At 34.5% G+C, this 14,987-nt stretch overlaps 1 protein-coding gene across 3 annotated transcripts; it reads left to right on the top strand.

Moving 5' to 3' along the window:
• Nucleotides 1–10,432: 10,432 nt before the first annotated feature.
• LOC113349171 (uncharacterized protein At4g37920-like) lies at nt 10,433–14,242 on the top strand. Of its 3 annotated transcripts, XM_026593103.1 has the most exons (7): nt 10,583–10,718; nt 11,231–11,331; nt 11,431–11,849; nt 12,494–12,662; nt 12,790–13,034; nt 13,396–13,583; nt 13,959–14,242. In XM_026593103.1, the coding sequence occupies exons 2-7, from the start codon at nt 11,232–11,234 to the stop codon at nt 14,116–14,118; spliced, it is 1,281 nt and encodes a 426-aa protein (XP_026448888.1). In that variant the 5' UTR covers nt 10,583–10,718; nt 11,231; the 3' UTR covers nt 14,119–14,242. The 3 variants fall into 3 exon arrangements, with proteins under 3 accessions (XP_026448887.1, XP_026448885.1, XP_026448888.1); XM_026593102.1 differs by lacking the exon at nt 11,231–11,331 and having other exon boundaries at nt 10,433–10,718; nt 11,455–11,849; XM_026593100.1 differs by lacking the exon at nt 11,231–11,331 and having other exon boundaries at nt 10,433–10,718.
• Nucleotides 14,243–14,987: the final 745 nt, after the last annotated feature.

The following is a 14,987-nucleotide window of genomic DNA, read 5'->3' as shown; positions in this document are numbered from 1 at the left end:
GGAGAAATTAACATGACACAGATACACGTTGCCATCATCGATTGTTCTTCTGTAAAAACTATTGGTGCGATACTGCAATGTTCTTTTGAAGTTTTTAATCAGATTAGGTTGATCCACGCGGAAACTTGTGTACCTCTCAGCCCTCTATTTCCTAATCAGTACTTAATCGACTTTTCAGTTCGAAACAACATAATCTACTGTTTTTGGAGGGCTTAAAAAGGTCTAACACATGCTATAAGCCTATAAGAGCAACCACTACAGTAATATGGTACCCACTACCCATATCTTGGAAGTAATATAGTACCCACTACCCATATCTTGGAATCCTATTTTGAGGCTACAAGGTAATGACAAAAAAGAGTCACTGTATGGTAAAATTAATAACCCCTTATCCAACATATTTTTATCGTGACAATAATGCTCTTACTTCATTGGTGTTAGTGATAATAATTAAAATATAGTATTAATGATTAGCGATTAATATTAGTTCTAAAGGAATTTTTCTTTTTTTTTTTGAGATGGTTAGGTTAGGGTTTGTCAAAAAATTAAATTTTACAACTTATGTTTTTTGAAAATATGTCAGTCGAACCTCTGGGCGTTCTTCGTTCGGCTGACAAGTTATCGGTCGAACCTAGGGTGTTCTTCGTATATGAAGAATACCCAGAGGTTCGGCCAATAACTTGTCAGGCGAACCAAGGTATATTTTCAAAATACATAGGTTCGGCTAACAAGTTATCAGCCGAACTTTACTCTGTAACTGACGAATTTAGGTTCGGTTGTTTCGAATAAAAAATTGAACAATAGAACTTAGTGTGTTTTATAACAAAGTGAAGATAGGCTATCATTTTCATGTTTAACTATCAGCTGAACTTGTCATCAGCACTTTTAGAATGGATAAGAACGAGCAGTTCGGCTGATGATTCGTTTCAATTTTCAGCCAAACTTCACTTTGTAATGCCATAACACCCTGGATTTTTCGATTTAAACCTAATATACTGATATGCATACTGTGTTATTTTCAGACAATGGTTAATCATTCTAAACTCCCATTTCAATCATTGAAACATCATTAGAAGACGACGATAGATGTCTCACACAAACTATTAGCTTATAAGTAATTTTCAAGTGATCGAATGATCAATACGAAACATTCCGAGTCTACATCAAGTGACTTTCTCACACAAATAATGTAAGATGTTGCAAGGCAATTTTCACATGATCATCTTTTGACTCATTATTTAGTTTCCAACAAATAAATTGTTTCCAACTAAACTCGTCAAGAATAATGATGAACGTAGTTAAAGCAAAAAGTTTTCCGGCACATATTTCGAGAAAGATATAAGCGAGTTAAACTCAGCTTGAAATATCAAATGTGTATAATATAAAAGTCTATATAGCTGTACGACTTAGTCTCATTAGGACACAGAATAAAATAGACTTCTGAGTGATAGATAAGTTTTAGTCTCTACATACCTTTTGTTGATGAAGTTCCTCCAACCTCTCCTCAGTAGATCTTCGTCTTCAATCGATGAATGTCGTGAAGTCTAAAGCTCAACTACACATACTATCCTAATCTGAGACATAGATATAAGTAGACTAGAAATCAAGACTTATAGTTTTGACCACCTAAACTTGACAAACATGCTTGAGATAGCAACGCTTGCGAGTTCGACCGAGCAGTGCTCTAACAATATGTGTCTGATAGTGTCTCTTATTTTTATGAGACAGTTGAATACTTGACTTGGACAATGAATCTCGCGGGGATGTAACTACGAATCAATTGTGAATCGTGTTTATATATGGATATTGTTAGAGCATTGCTAGGTTGCAACCACCAAGCATTGGTATGTCAAGGTTGGCTGTCATATTTTAGTTTTAAAACTCAAAGTCGCTTGATTAGATTAATATCTAGAGTCTTCGTTAGGTTAGACTAGAAAGTCTAGAAATGTAGAAACTCTAGATTTTTTTAAGATATATCGACATTAACGTATATATCATCCTTGTACTCGAGGTTAGTAATACAAAACTTGACTTGTTTCCATTTATATTTATATTACTTTCAAGTTGTTTAAGGAAGTAGACATAAGAAACTTTTTTCATAGTTAAAAGAAATCAATGGATTGGTGGTCTGATTCCTATTAGGTATCTATAACAGGACTTCTAGCAGGACCGATCCATATGTATTGAGGATCTCTAGTAGGACCGATCCATAACTATTAAGGATCTATATCCGAAACTGATAGTTTGTAGACCTAGATCTCGTTATCTTGATAATTTAGGTCTTGGTTGATCTAAACAGAACAAAGGAGTTTATTAGATGAAATGGAAGAGATTTTGTTTTAACTCAACATAAATCTTTATTTTACTTCTTGATATTGATAGAGCGGTTACCGAATCAGATTAGTCCTTTACTATTTCGGAAGACGATCCAAATGAGTTGAGTGCTTGAAGTATTCACAGGCAGGTGAAGCAACTTAAGATAGTTAGCTTTATCTTAGGATTCACGTGCATTGGCCAGATTGGTTATAGGCGCACAAATACTGAAGAAACTAAGTGACTAGGTATAGTTTACTTGGTCTCAACTATACGAAGTTGGTAGGGGTTTTTGTATAGCGGCTTAATTCTGAGAGTATCCAAAACTAGACTAGGTCCCGTGGGTTTTCTGCATTTGTGGTTTACTCGTTAACAAAATCTTGTTGTGTGCTTTTACTTTACTTTCCGCATTATAATTATGGTCTTAGTAATTGTAATTGTACCTTAATTAAAACACTTGGTTGATCCCTATATTTAGGTTCGGTTTTGGACTTGTACTCTATACCAAGTGTATACCTTGTGGTTGATATCTTTTTGACAATCTTTGTCTATATTCCACTGGGTACGGTAATATACGTTGATATTGAAAAGATTGTGGTGTACTTGGTACCCTCGTCATTTAAGAGAAGACATGACCAGTATATATTGAGGGGATGTACTATGCGTCAGTATGCGTCTCGTAATACTGGCGTCGTGCTCGTGATTCCGAGGCACGAATCATGCTTACTAAAGAGCTAAGTCTCGTTTATGCACATAGAATCAACCGGGGACGTATCATGAGGATAATGAGTAAACATGACCATTGTATTTCGTGGGGATGTACTAGGAGCCGTTTATATGAGGTTCTGAGATCGAGAACAAAGTCCTACTTATGAAGCCAAGAGTCGAGTTTTGAGAGGTCGAGAGCCAAGTTTCGAGAGGAGAGTGTAGTCTCACCCGTGAGGGCGAGATCGTAGTCATATTCGTTAGGCCTAGAGGTGAGAGTCGCTTGTGAGGTCAGGAGGTGAGTCTCGCTCGTGAGGTTGAAGTGGAGTTTCACTCATGAGTCATAAGGAAAATGAGTCTCGCTCATGAGGTCGGGACTTGGATTAGGCCTATGTGTATGAATTTCTCAATAAAACTCGATTTGAATCATAAGATGGCCATTTTCACTTGCCACCAAACCATCATCTACAAGAAAATTATTTTTTCTTCACTTCAAATTCATATCAATTATGATAATAATTACTTTTTGATGGTGACATTTCTATCATTTACAATAAACCAATACTAAAAACGAAAGTCATAAGAAAAATACTCTTGTGCATAGTACGATTTCTGAAGAAATTTTAGGAAATAAAATAAATGAAAACTTTGATTTGTTTTCATTGTTGCTTGTCCGCTATAGATGGTGACATATCTTCATCTAACGGACCCTAAAATATTTGAAGTACTAGAAAGCGGCAAGTTTCTAATATATACTAGTTAGTTTTCTACTGGAGTTTTCTTTCTAAAGAATATATATTGCCATTTGCAAAACATGTAGGCGTAATTATACAGTTAATTTCTCTTAATTAAGTTTTTTTTTCTGAAATTAGTGGGTAGTAATTATACATTGTTTATTGTTGTATATATAATGATTTTACACAAAAAATTGTTACAGTTTTCTCTGATTTCCTTTACCTAAAATCATAAAAGGGTAAGTCACACTCACATGGGTCTTGAGTTTTTGGTGACTCCAAAGGGAGATTAGAAGATAAGGTCCTTAATTTCAAAGCCAAATTTTGTTTTCGTGGTAAGGTTTTCTACTTGAAGGCGTTGTTATGCGGTCAAAGAGTGTCACTTTTATTAAAATAACATAAGTCAAGGTAAACCTGATTTGAGGATCTTATTAGAAAACTGATAATAAAAATCATAATTTTCTACGATATTAGTTGAGAAATTTTTTCCAACTTTTACTTATAATATGGAAAATGACCGATTTATGTACGAATTTCAATAACATATAATATAATTAACTCAACTTATGGAACTGAAAAAACACAATATAATCCACGATAATATCACTTTGTTTGACCATATAATAAAATGAAAACATTTTCAAGTTGCAGCAAGATCGAAATATTTTATTGGCACCCTCCTGAAATTTGTGGCCCGAAGCAGAAGTTTGTTTGCTTTTATTACGGGCCGGCCTAATTAATTGATCAATTAATATAGCATTAATGAATACACTAACTATACACATGAAATGATCAACACTTGTTATTTACATATATGTACTCCAGTTCATCTTCCCTCATTTAATACTTTCCTCCTCTTCTAACATAATTTAAAGTTTTACGCTAAAAGTAGAGTCATTAATTTCATTTTTCTAACCTCTTTCTTCATATCCAGGATTACTTTCTTATAAATCAGGTTCAAAGGATCACCACCAACAACAAAAAATACATTCGAGTAGTGGTAAAGTGCTTCTTTACAGTGGTGGTGTTGCTGGATGTGCAGATTCTAATACTCATCATACTTTACCAGTCGACACTACAATTGATCTCATCCCTTCATATTCATCTCCTTAAGTTCAATTTTAAGAATCTAGTAATCCCCCTTTTTGGTTATCAAAGATTTTTTTATATTCAGGTATATATTATTTTAATTTATACTTGTAAACTAATTCAGGTTTTGCGATTAATAATATGCTAATCTTATTTTTAAAAATTGTTAATCTTTTTTTTGTACTGATTTTGTATCCGTAGGTAAAACCTTTTATAGGAAGTGGAAAGACAAGTACAAGAAACAGAGAAAACCAGTGAAAGAAAAGAAAAGAGAGATATTAATATACGTCGTGAAAGATTGAGTTGAAGCTAGACTTATCCGGCAGTGTTTGAACAACTGATTATACGAACTACAGGAAATTTATCAACATCATCACCAACAAGTTTGTGTTTCTTCAGACAAGAAAGGTCCGAGCACTGATAGTAGTAGCAATCCTGAAGAAGCAACGATGTCGATGCCAGATATGGTATTGGTAGGGTGCCGCAATTGCTTCATGTACGTTTTGTTATTCAAGGATAATCTTAGGTGCCCTAAGTGCAAAGGTTCTGATTTTATTTATATTCCGGATCGTAATACCTAGAGCAACAAAAAAATCAAGGAAGAACTAGGCTCATTCACTATTCCTTCTTCAATAACTAATAGTGTCTCTACATTATTACTAGTTTGTGATGATGTGGCGTGTCTTTTTTTGATAGTCTTTACGTTTCAACCTTTTTTTTTCTTTCGTAATCTTTTTTTTCTTGATTTAATTTCAATTAGATCGTTATTATCAATATGGAATTGGAAAGATAGTTAAAATGGGTATTTGATGCTCTTCTTATGTTGTATCACTATGGAAAGTAATTCACTTATGCACCAATAGTTTGATTTAAGTTGATTTGTTTGTGACACCAAGATGATTCATTTACATATTTGAAGGATAATTTTCGGATAGAAGCAAGTAAAAGGCATGTACATATAGCTATAGTTTCTAACAAAACTAAATTGCATCCTCATATTCCATGATTCCTTTTAAAAATAAATAAATAAATATTCCAACTCTTCATTAGATTAGGCATGATATTCTACAGGGATTTTAGGATGAATTTTTTTGGTGATTTCTTTGGATATTCTAATGACTGGGTATTGATGTGATGCACGAAGAATATGACAACTTTTATTGTAGTTAGTTTTTTTCTAATATATTCTTGTATATTGTCTGGGGAAGATTTATTCCAATGTGATATAGATCTCAACATTTCAATATAGGATCCATGATTACTGGTTTTCATCGTGGGTATCGTACTATATGGTTAATCAAAAGTTTAACAACATATGGCAAGGACTCCAAAAATCGTTCCTAATTAAAAACATCGGATTCTTCTTTGAATTATATGTATTTAATGGAAAGATAAAGTTAGAGAGATTCCCTCTGCATAACAGTTTATTCATTTCCTTTGAAAACCGTCTTCATTTATTTCTCAAAATCTTTACAAAGAATACCTGATTTTTCTTCGAATCAACCATGTGTAATCTAGGTCTGTCATGATTCTTACGAATCAAGATTTATTTAACAACGGTAATATAACATTTGTTATTTCCATATATTTTACAACAATTTTAGGAATAAATCTTTATTTGTTTTTAATCAACTTGTTTTGTTTTTTTTCGAGTCGTTTAATGGTTGTTACTGTCATTATGACCATTTATATACATGTTTCTACGATGGACCGCATGGTGGAGATCACTTGTAATGATATATTCAAGCATGCTTTCGAGGACCTTTAATACCAGCGTGACATAGAGCCATACAATCAGGGACAACGCCACATATGCGGTGTCAATTTGTAACTATAATAAATGCCACTAATGTTTTTTTTTTCACATTTATTTTTGTTTCCGACGACCTTCACACTTCAATCTCAACGTCGTTAAAACTGACACTTGTACAATTATAAGCATTATGCAACATTAAATTTGGTGCAAGCTATTTTGTAATCCAATTATATTCTGATGAGCGACGCAACTTCAACTTTTGGCTCCGCCACTGAATATAATTTTATGCGAGATTGGTTTTGATTGTAATATTAGGGGATAATTACACTTTTCTAACGGAGATTCAAAATCTATAGATTAAGAAATCTAAATTAAAGATTAAAAAGTCTAAATGGTTGGTTGGATTAAAAACTATTTGAAAAACAACGATGCCCGCTTACAATTATTTATATTTTAGTAATTTTAATTATTTTATCAGTTCTTATTTATATGAGATTCCATCATTATTATATTTTTGATTGTATTTTTTTCATCAATGTTGTCTGTAACATGTAATTTACTACATGAGATTGGGAAGGCCCAATAATTTTTTGGTCTAGTAAATTTTAGTTCATCAGCTAAAAAAGACAAATAATTGGGATCTTAAACTTAGTATTGGTGGCTTAGTCTGCCACTATCTTTTCAAACAAGATCGAGATACATTGTACTTTAGGATAAAATGAACCTGGACGACAACTAGGGCAGGTACATATACAATCTTAAAGATATAAATGAACCTGTGTGGCTATCATATCAGGTACATAATTAACCTGAACCTAAATATTCTAAAAGATAGGAATGCATTTGGTAAGCCACCAGTCCCGATACGACAATACTATTCATATATAAATATTGATTTAATTATGTTTAAGATAATAAAGAATTTGGGGGATAGCTAGTCCAGATATGTATTGAAAACACTGGGGGTACCAAAATACACTACAAACTTTTTCGTAGGAAATCTGTATGGACAACTCAACACAACTCCGAGAGCTAAACTCAATCAAGGAAAGTGTCTAGAGTTATCTCTCTCTCTCTTGTGGTTAGAACGTTTTCAAAACCGAATCTGTGAACCTAATCACACAGAGAGTTCTTGGACGGTACCAAAGACCAATGTCCAAGGCTCAATCAACTCGTATCCAACAAACTGGTTCAGACGTATCTACTATGATTGATCAACGTACAACTTGTGATATTTCAATTATAAATATAAACAATATAATGCGGAAAAAGAAATAACACAGACGTCAGAAGTTTTGTTAACGAGGAAACCGCAAATGCAGAAAAACTCCGGGACCTAGTCCAGATTGAACACCAAACTGTATCAAGCCTCTACAGACACTAGCTTACTACCAATTAACTTCAGTCTGGAATATAGTTGTGCCCGAAGTCAATCTCACATCGATTCAGGTACAGTCGCGCTCCTTACGCCTCTTGAATCCTAGCATGACTCTGCGCAATTGATTCCCTTAGATGACGTCACACCACTAATAGTTGCTTCAACTCAATTGAAGACTTTACCAAATCTGCCTCCCACAGGTTAAGCTTATATAATTGATTTCCTGATTACGATCGAAACGTATGATCAAAATCAAACGTAGGATCAAGTTGATGGAAATCGATAGCAATTTGAAAAAAATCTAGATATCCTCAAAATTCGGACTTGTGAAACCTGAAGTGCAGCCTAGATTATTATTCACCTCACAAGTATAAAACCTGTGGAATCAACAAAGTTTGAGACGAAGAGAACTTTGATGATTACTATCTATATTGATCGATGGAGCAAGCTCTACAGTCAATCAAGATCAAGATACTCAAGTTATCAAGATAAAAGATAACTAGACCTGGCTTCATGAATCCCAATGAAGTCTTTCTAGTCGCTAAACCCTAAAAGGGTTTCTGGAGAGGACGACTCTAGATACAACTAGGACACACCAAAATATAGTGTCATGTTTCAAAAATATCAGTTGCTAAGAGTTCCCCTTTTATAGACATTCAAAGCATAGGTTGCTTTAGGTTTAAGCTAAGATAGCTTTGGAATCAACCAAACAATAATCACCGTTAGATGAATCTTTGATTCTGATTTACATAAGCAAGGTATACCCTCTGGTTAGGTGAAACCGTAACCGAACCGTATACAAAGACTATGTTCATCATGGTTAGCTGAAACTAGCCGGTTCGAATTATAAAAGCTTAACACTCATTTTCATGAACACATATACATTAATCTTGAGTCACAATCATGTGATCAAATAAGTCTAGTGTTTTAGAGAATTAATCAAATGCAATTTATCTCATCTCATAGAAATAATTTAATCACACTTGATCATAATCGACATGCTTAGTAAATGCACAAAGTACAAATACCTTAGTCGTTCGTGAATCGGTTGAGTCGCAATGCGTGTACCATTTTGGAAGCTAAAGAGCTAAATTGAGTTCCGGAGTTGACAGAACTTTTTCAGTTCACGTACCGGATTGGAAACTTCACTTCCTATCATGTCAGGATAGATGTATACTATGATACTTACCTTCACTTCCTAAGTATCCATTTAGGTGCGAATATATGCGACTTTTCATGTTCAGATATACTCCTTTACCACCCAATTTTTTTTTTTTTTAATTTGAAGAGAAGGATATATTCATACACTGAGAATTTTCCTATAATAAATAACAAGTACACAAATAAAAATTGTAAAAAAGGAGAAAACTGAAAGAAAAATTACAATAACTAAAAATAGGAAAAAAGAAAAACTCAAAGTCCAAGAAAAGAAAAAACTTATAAGTTGTTGATGTCCTAATTCAATTACGCTCATCAAGATACATTATTGCGAGTATCACTACAAATCCACCATTGGTAGATTTTGAGACACCATTGCTACCATTAAAGTAGCATTACCAAGCCCATTGTACCAAATCGAGAAACCATCCTCATCGCCACAAACAAGTTCACCCTATTTTGAAAACTGCCACAAGATGCAAACCTGATCTTGATATGCATCAATGTAAATTACCCCTAAACAAAAGTTTATCTATTACCACAAACAACATTCATTACTGTTGAAATTATCTTCAAAGGCTTAAAGAAGACCCGTCGTCTTCAGCACACAAAAACCATCACCAAGTCATATCATGACCACCAACCTAAACAAAACCATAACCAACACCATTATCAATACCCAAAACACCATCACAAACACGCATCCCAAAGACCAAACATCACGTCATTGAAAAATAAAAGAAATCTAGGATAAGATATTTAAACACTCATCCAGTTAATGTTTTGGATCTATAAAAATGAGAACTTTGACGTGACAAAAATAGGATTGCTTTTATCTATCGTATACCACTAACCCCAAAAACTCCTTTACCATCACTAGTTCATGAATTTCAACATTGCTAATAGGGGTACCAAATTAAGTGGGGGTGTACTAAAACTATAATAAGATAAAACAGATTTTCATATAGGACAAAATAGATTTTGCCTTGACTTGATACACCTCCACTAAACCTGGCACCCCCATTAGCAGCCTTATGAATTTCATCCCCATAAAATTAGTACTCCATTTTTAAGTAGGATTTTTTTTTTAAAAAAATATCTAATAAATTTTTTTTCTAAGACCTAGCAATTAGCAAATAACTAAACTAGAAAAAAACGTGAATGAGATCCTTGTTTGGGATCTAGTCTCTTCCTACACAACTAGTCAACAGAAGTCAATCCGCATCCATATGTTGACTCCACTTCCCACTTCTCGGCTTCCAAATTCTGAAAGGGCCATTGTTGTGAAATATCTTCTCTTCTCAAGTAGGAGTATAAGTTTCGTCCATCTCTTTCTTTCTTCATTCTCTGTCACCATACTAATCACTAAAACTAGAAAACCCCAATTTATACAGTAAACCGATAATCCAAACTTCCTCCTTAATCCTTTTATTTTCATTCAGAATGAATACTATTCCTGGGTTTCTCCAAACATCATACTCTCTGGGTTTATCTAAAAGTAATCAATTTTACCCCATTCAACCATCTATTCTTAATTCTAGAGTTTCTGTTATCTCTTATCCATCCAACACAACTATAAAGAGAGGTAAAAATCCAACTTCATTAACATATTTACTTGATAAAGTTTGCAATTTGATTTAGGGTTTTAGGAAGGGTTTTCTCACTAAAACTATTGGCATAGCATGTTTTATGTTCCTTTTGTTGGGTTTCTGCTCAAATTCAAAACCAGATATCGTATTGGGTCTTTCAAATTTTGAAGTCATGAAAAAGAAATTGGTGTTAGACTCCATTTTCTTCAATGTTCTGATTCTATAGACTTCTGAATTTCTACTAGTTACTAATTGGTGAAGGAATTCAAAGCAACCCATGTGCAAGTCACTTCATGTTATTCTCTGTAATGTACTTGTGCCATCTCTTAGCAGCCAATGTCATGTTTCGTTGTTGGATTGATTCTTTAAGTTGCACTTGGGGTTCCATACGTTGGTTTTTAGCATTTTGCTAGCTTGTTCTTAGGGTACATTTGGCCCATATGATTTCTCTTTACTGTGTTAGATAGATGTATACTACGATACTTACCTTCACTTCCTATCATGTCAGGATGTCACAATCGACTCCATTTATTATATTGGTTTCATATATACTTGTTCAAGACCACTTTCCGGTGTTTCTACTTGGCTATCTTTCACAACTAGCTGATGGTTGTATCCACTTATCTTTCTTACCTAGCTAATAATGCTGATATTGTGAGAATTTGGCATGTATTGTGTTATAACTAACATAATAGGTGTGAATACCAGATTCTGTGTTGGTGGCTAAACCAGATAGGCTGCAAAGGTCATCCCTTAAAGCTGTTGTCGGTGATGCAGCTTCTGCAATACCAAATGATTGTGCTGAAGAGCCCATATCGTTATTCAGTCAACCTGATCAAGCATTTGCTCATGAAGGATTAGCTGAAGAACATAGTGAAAATGGCAATGAAGAAGGTGATGCAGATTGTTTAGATGACAGTCAAATGGTGAAAGTTTGTGACAAGCTAATTGGTGTCTTCATGGTTGATAAGCCCACTCTAACAGATTGGAGAAGGTTACTTGCTTTCAGCAAGGAATGGAACAATATCAGGCCTCATTTCTTTAAGCGGTGCCAAATAAAAGCAGATGCTGAGGATGATCCTGGATTAAAACACAATTTGCTTCGGCTAGGAAGGAAGTTGACAGAAGTAGGTTCCTTTTCACCCCTGATAAATCTTATTTACCCTCCTTCTGAAATTAAGTTCCTTTGGGTTACGTGTGTGCGATGGCATCACTAGAGTCATCCTAAATTAAAACTTGTAGCTTCTTCACAGTTTAGGCTCATGTTAGAACAAGAAGATGGGAGAAGGCTTATGGTCGTTTCTGCAGCATATAGGTCACTCATATTCCCATGGAAATTAGAATGTGTAATATGTCCAGTGTTGCCAATATGGGTGCATTGTTGTACACTTATTTGTTTAGTGGCTTGTTTATCTTCTTTACTTGTTTCCACATTTTTGTGCAGAAGCATTTGAACTCCTACACTTACTCGTTCATAGAATGATGTTATGTTAACCTAGTCTCATGACTATCTTTGCAGGGTAAAGTAAATATCATACTTAGTACATTGTCAAACCACAACTTCCTCGTTGGAATATTGCTATTTGATATATGACTTCTTCTATTCGATTTGACATGGGTTTTTCCGATTGTTGGTCGAACTGAGTTGGTGTTTGGTGCATGGTAGTGTGCTCTGGTTTGTACTGAATGCAAAACTATGTTGTTTATAATTCTTTATCAAGCTGGAAACTCTGTAGGGTTTGGGTATTCATTTGGATGTTGCCTTTCCCAGATTGATGAAGATATGCAGAGACATAACAATCTGCTTGAAGTAGTGAAAGCAGCACCAGCTGAGATCAAAGAAGTTGTTGCAAAACGACGTAAAGATTTCACCAAGGAATTCTTTGTACACCTTCAGACGGTAACGGAATCTTATTACGAAGATCCCACCAAGCAAGCTGGTGAGATTGAATATATGTATCTTTATTTCATGTTTCTGTAACTTTTTCCCTCTTAGGATGCTAATGCTGTGAATTAGTTACTAACGAATAGTTTCGTTTTTTTATTACTTCTTTTTTTTGTGGCTAGCTTTGGCAAAGCTTGGAACTTCGTGCTTGGATGCAGTACAAGCCTATGATACTCTTTCAGAAGATAGAGAAGCACTGAATGTGGCTGAGTTGAAGTTTCAAGATATCGTCAATTCCCCTAGTTTAGATGTTGCTTGCAAGAAGATAGACAATTTGGCTGAGAAAAACCAACTTGATTCTGCTCTAGTGCTAATGATCACCAAAGCCTGGTCAGCTGCTAAGGAGTCAAACATGGCAAAAGATGAGGTATTTTCTAATGGTTAAATTAAATGTTATTGTATGAGACTACTTTTTGTATTGTCTTTTTTATTTTTTAATGGGCAAGTCGATCAGCGGATTAGTTTGAGCCATTTGTATAGTGTTTCTATACTCCTGGGTTTCATCCAACTCCAGCACATTCTGAAGATAATTAGTTACACACCATGTTCACTTAGGAACAGCACTTGGCCAAAACTGAGCCGCACCAACTCTTGTCATTATTTGCATAACTTCTATTAGTAATCGTCAAGTGCATACCACTTATCTGTTCTGGTCACAGAGACTAAAAACATATGCATATGTTTCTGTACAAGGACGGGTCTGAAGTTTCTGTTTCATTTCACTGCAGGTTAAGGATACATTGTACCACTTGTATATGACTGCAAGAGGTAATCTTCAGAGGCTAATGCCTAAAGAGATCAGAATACTTAAATATCTTCTCACCATTGAGGATCCTGAGCTGAGGATATCTGGTCTAAAAGATGCATTTACCCCTGGAGATGAACTAGAAGGAAAGGACGTTGACTGTCTGTACACGTAAGTTTTTAACACAGCAACTCATTAACTGTATGCAGATGGGTTCCTAATGATGGAAAAATTGACTTGCCTTTGTTCATTCATACTATCCACCCGTGTTTTACATTACCCTCCAACCAAAAGTAGAGTTGACCGCATAATATCTGGTGGCAGGATCTCAAACATAACACTCGTCCACCTCTTTAGAGATGTTGGACAATATAGTAGTAGCCTATGTAGTCGGATTGTTCGATTCGTCATCTATTCTCCAGGACCTTTGCTAGTATTACTAGTGGATCATCTCTACCATCTAAAACCTTCATATTGTCTTCCTTGTCTCTTTTTTGTGCAACTTCTTTTCTAATTCTCCAGTCATTTTCTCTATTGTTTACATAGAACGCCGGAGAAGCTTCATACCTGGATATGCACTATAATAAATGCTTACAACTTCAGCCAAGAAGGTACTCTTATCAGAGAAGCCAGAGATTTGATGAATCCAACAATCATACAAAGATGTGAAGAACTGAAGAAACTAATCCAGGACAAGTTCATGTGAGCTTCTGCATTCCATAATAGTATTTCAGTTTTGAAAGTATCAGTATGATGATTATGGAAACAATGTAACCATACAAGTGTAAAGATATCTAACTCCTTTAAAATCCTAAGCTCCTTAGGCTCTACGTTGAACGGTGACCGTCACCCTCTCACAGAATTGCTCCCTTTCACTTTTCCTCAAAGGAGAGAAAAACAAGGTTTTTCTTCACGAAAAAAAGAACTTTTTTTATTTATTATCCCGAAAAAAGGTTTCTACTCACAAAGGAGAGAAAAAAACGATTTCTACTCATAAAATTAACAAATTTATCCGAGAAAATAAAACAAAATCCAGGAAAATAAAAAGAAAAAAAATCGAGAGAAAAAAAAAACAAAAAACAAAAAAAAAACGTAGAACAAAACTTAAAACCCTCCATCGCCTCTTTCCTTCTCTGTTCTCCTTAAATTTATTTTATCTTGAATTCTCATTGTGTTAACGGTCCGCGAGTTATAACCCCAGAGGTGTCACCATCCTTCCACAAAAAACTCATCAAAACAAAAGTAACACAAAAACCCCATCAAAACAAAATTAACACAAAAATCCCAAATTTAAATGTTGGTTTCATCAAATTTTATTTTGATTTCATCAAAAATTTGATGAAATCAAAATAAAATTTGATGAAACCAACATTTAAATTTGGGGTTTTTGTATCAATTTTGTTTACGATGGAGTTTTAATGGATCCCAACATTTGAGTGGGGTTTTTGTACCACAAGTTTGGTCACCTTGGGTTTTTATGACTAGTTTTGTTGTGTTATTGATTAACAGGATCGAAGAAGTAAGGCACATATACGTAACAACAGGGTTTTGACGATGTCTTGAGAAATCAATATA

This window comes from Papaver somniferum, chromosome 2 (assembly GCF_003573695.1).
Source record: "Papaver somniferum cultivar HN1 chromosome 2, ASM357369v1, whole genome shotgun sequence".
Lineage (NCBI taxonomy): Eukaryota > Viridiplantae > Streptophyta > Magnoliopsida > Ranunculales > Papaveraceae > Papaver > Papaver somniferum.
The sequence above is the reverse complement of the archived record's forward strand: the minus strand, read 5'-3'. Positions and strand labels throughout refer to the sequence as shown.

What these genes read in the sequence shown, in the direction of transcription:
- LOC113349171 (XM_026593100.1), top strand. Translation starts at nt 10,577, where the DNA reads ATGAATACTATTCCTGGGTTTCTCCAAACATCATACTCTCTGGGTTTA. An exon ending in AGATCCCACCAAGCAAGCTG is followed by an intron (nt 12,663 to 12,789) that starts GTGAGATTGAAT and finishes TTTTGTGGCTAG; the next exon opens with CTTTGGCAAAGCTTGGAACT. An exon ending in GACGTTGACTGTCTGTACAC is followed by an intron (nt 13,584 to 13,958) that starts GTAAGTTTTTAA and finishes TTGTTTACATAG; the next exon opens with AACGCCGGAGAAGCTTCATA.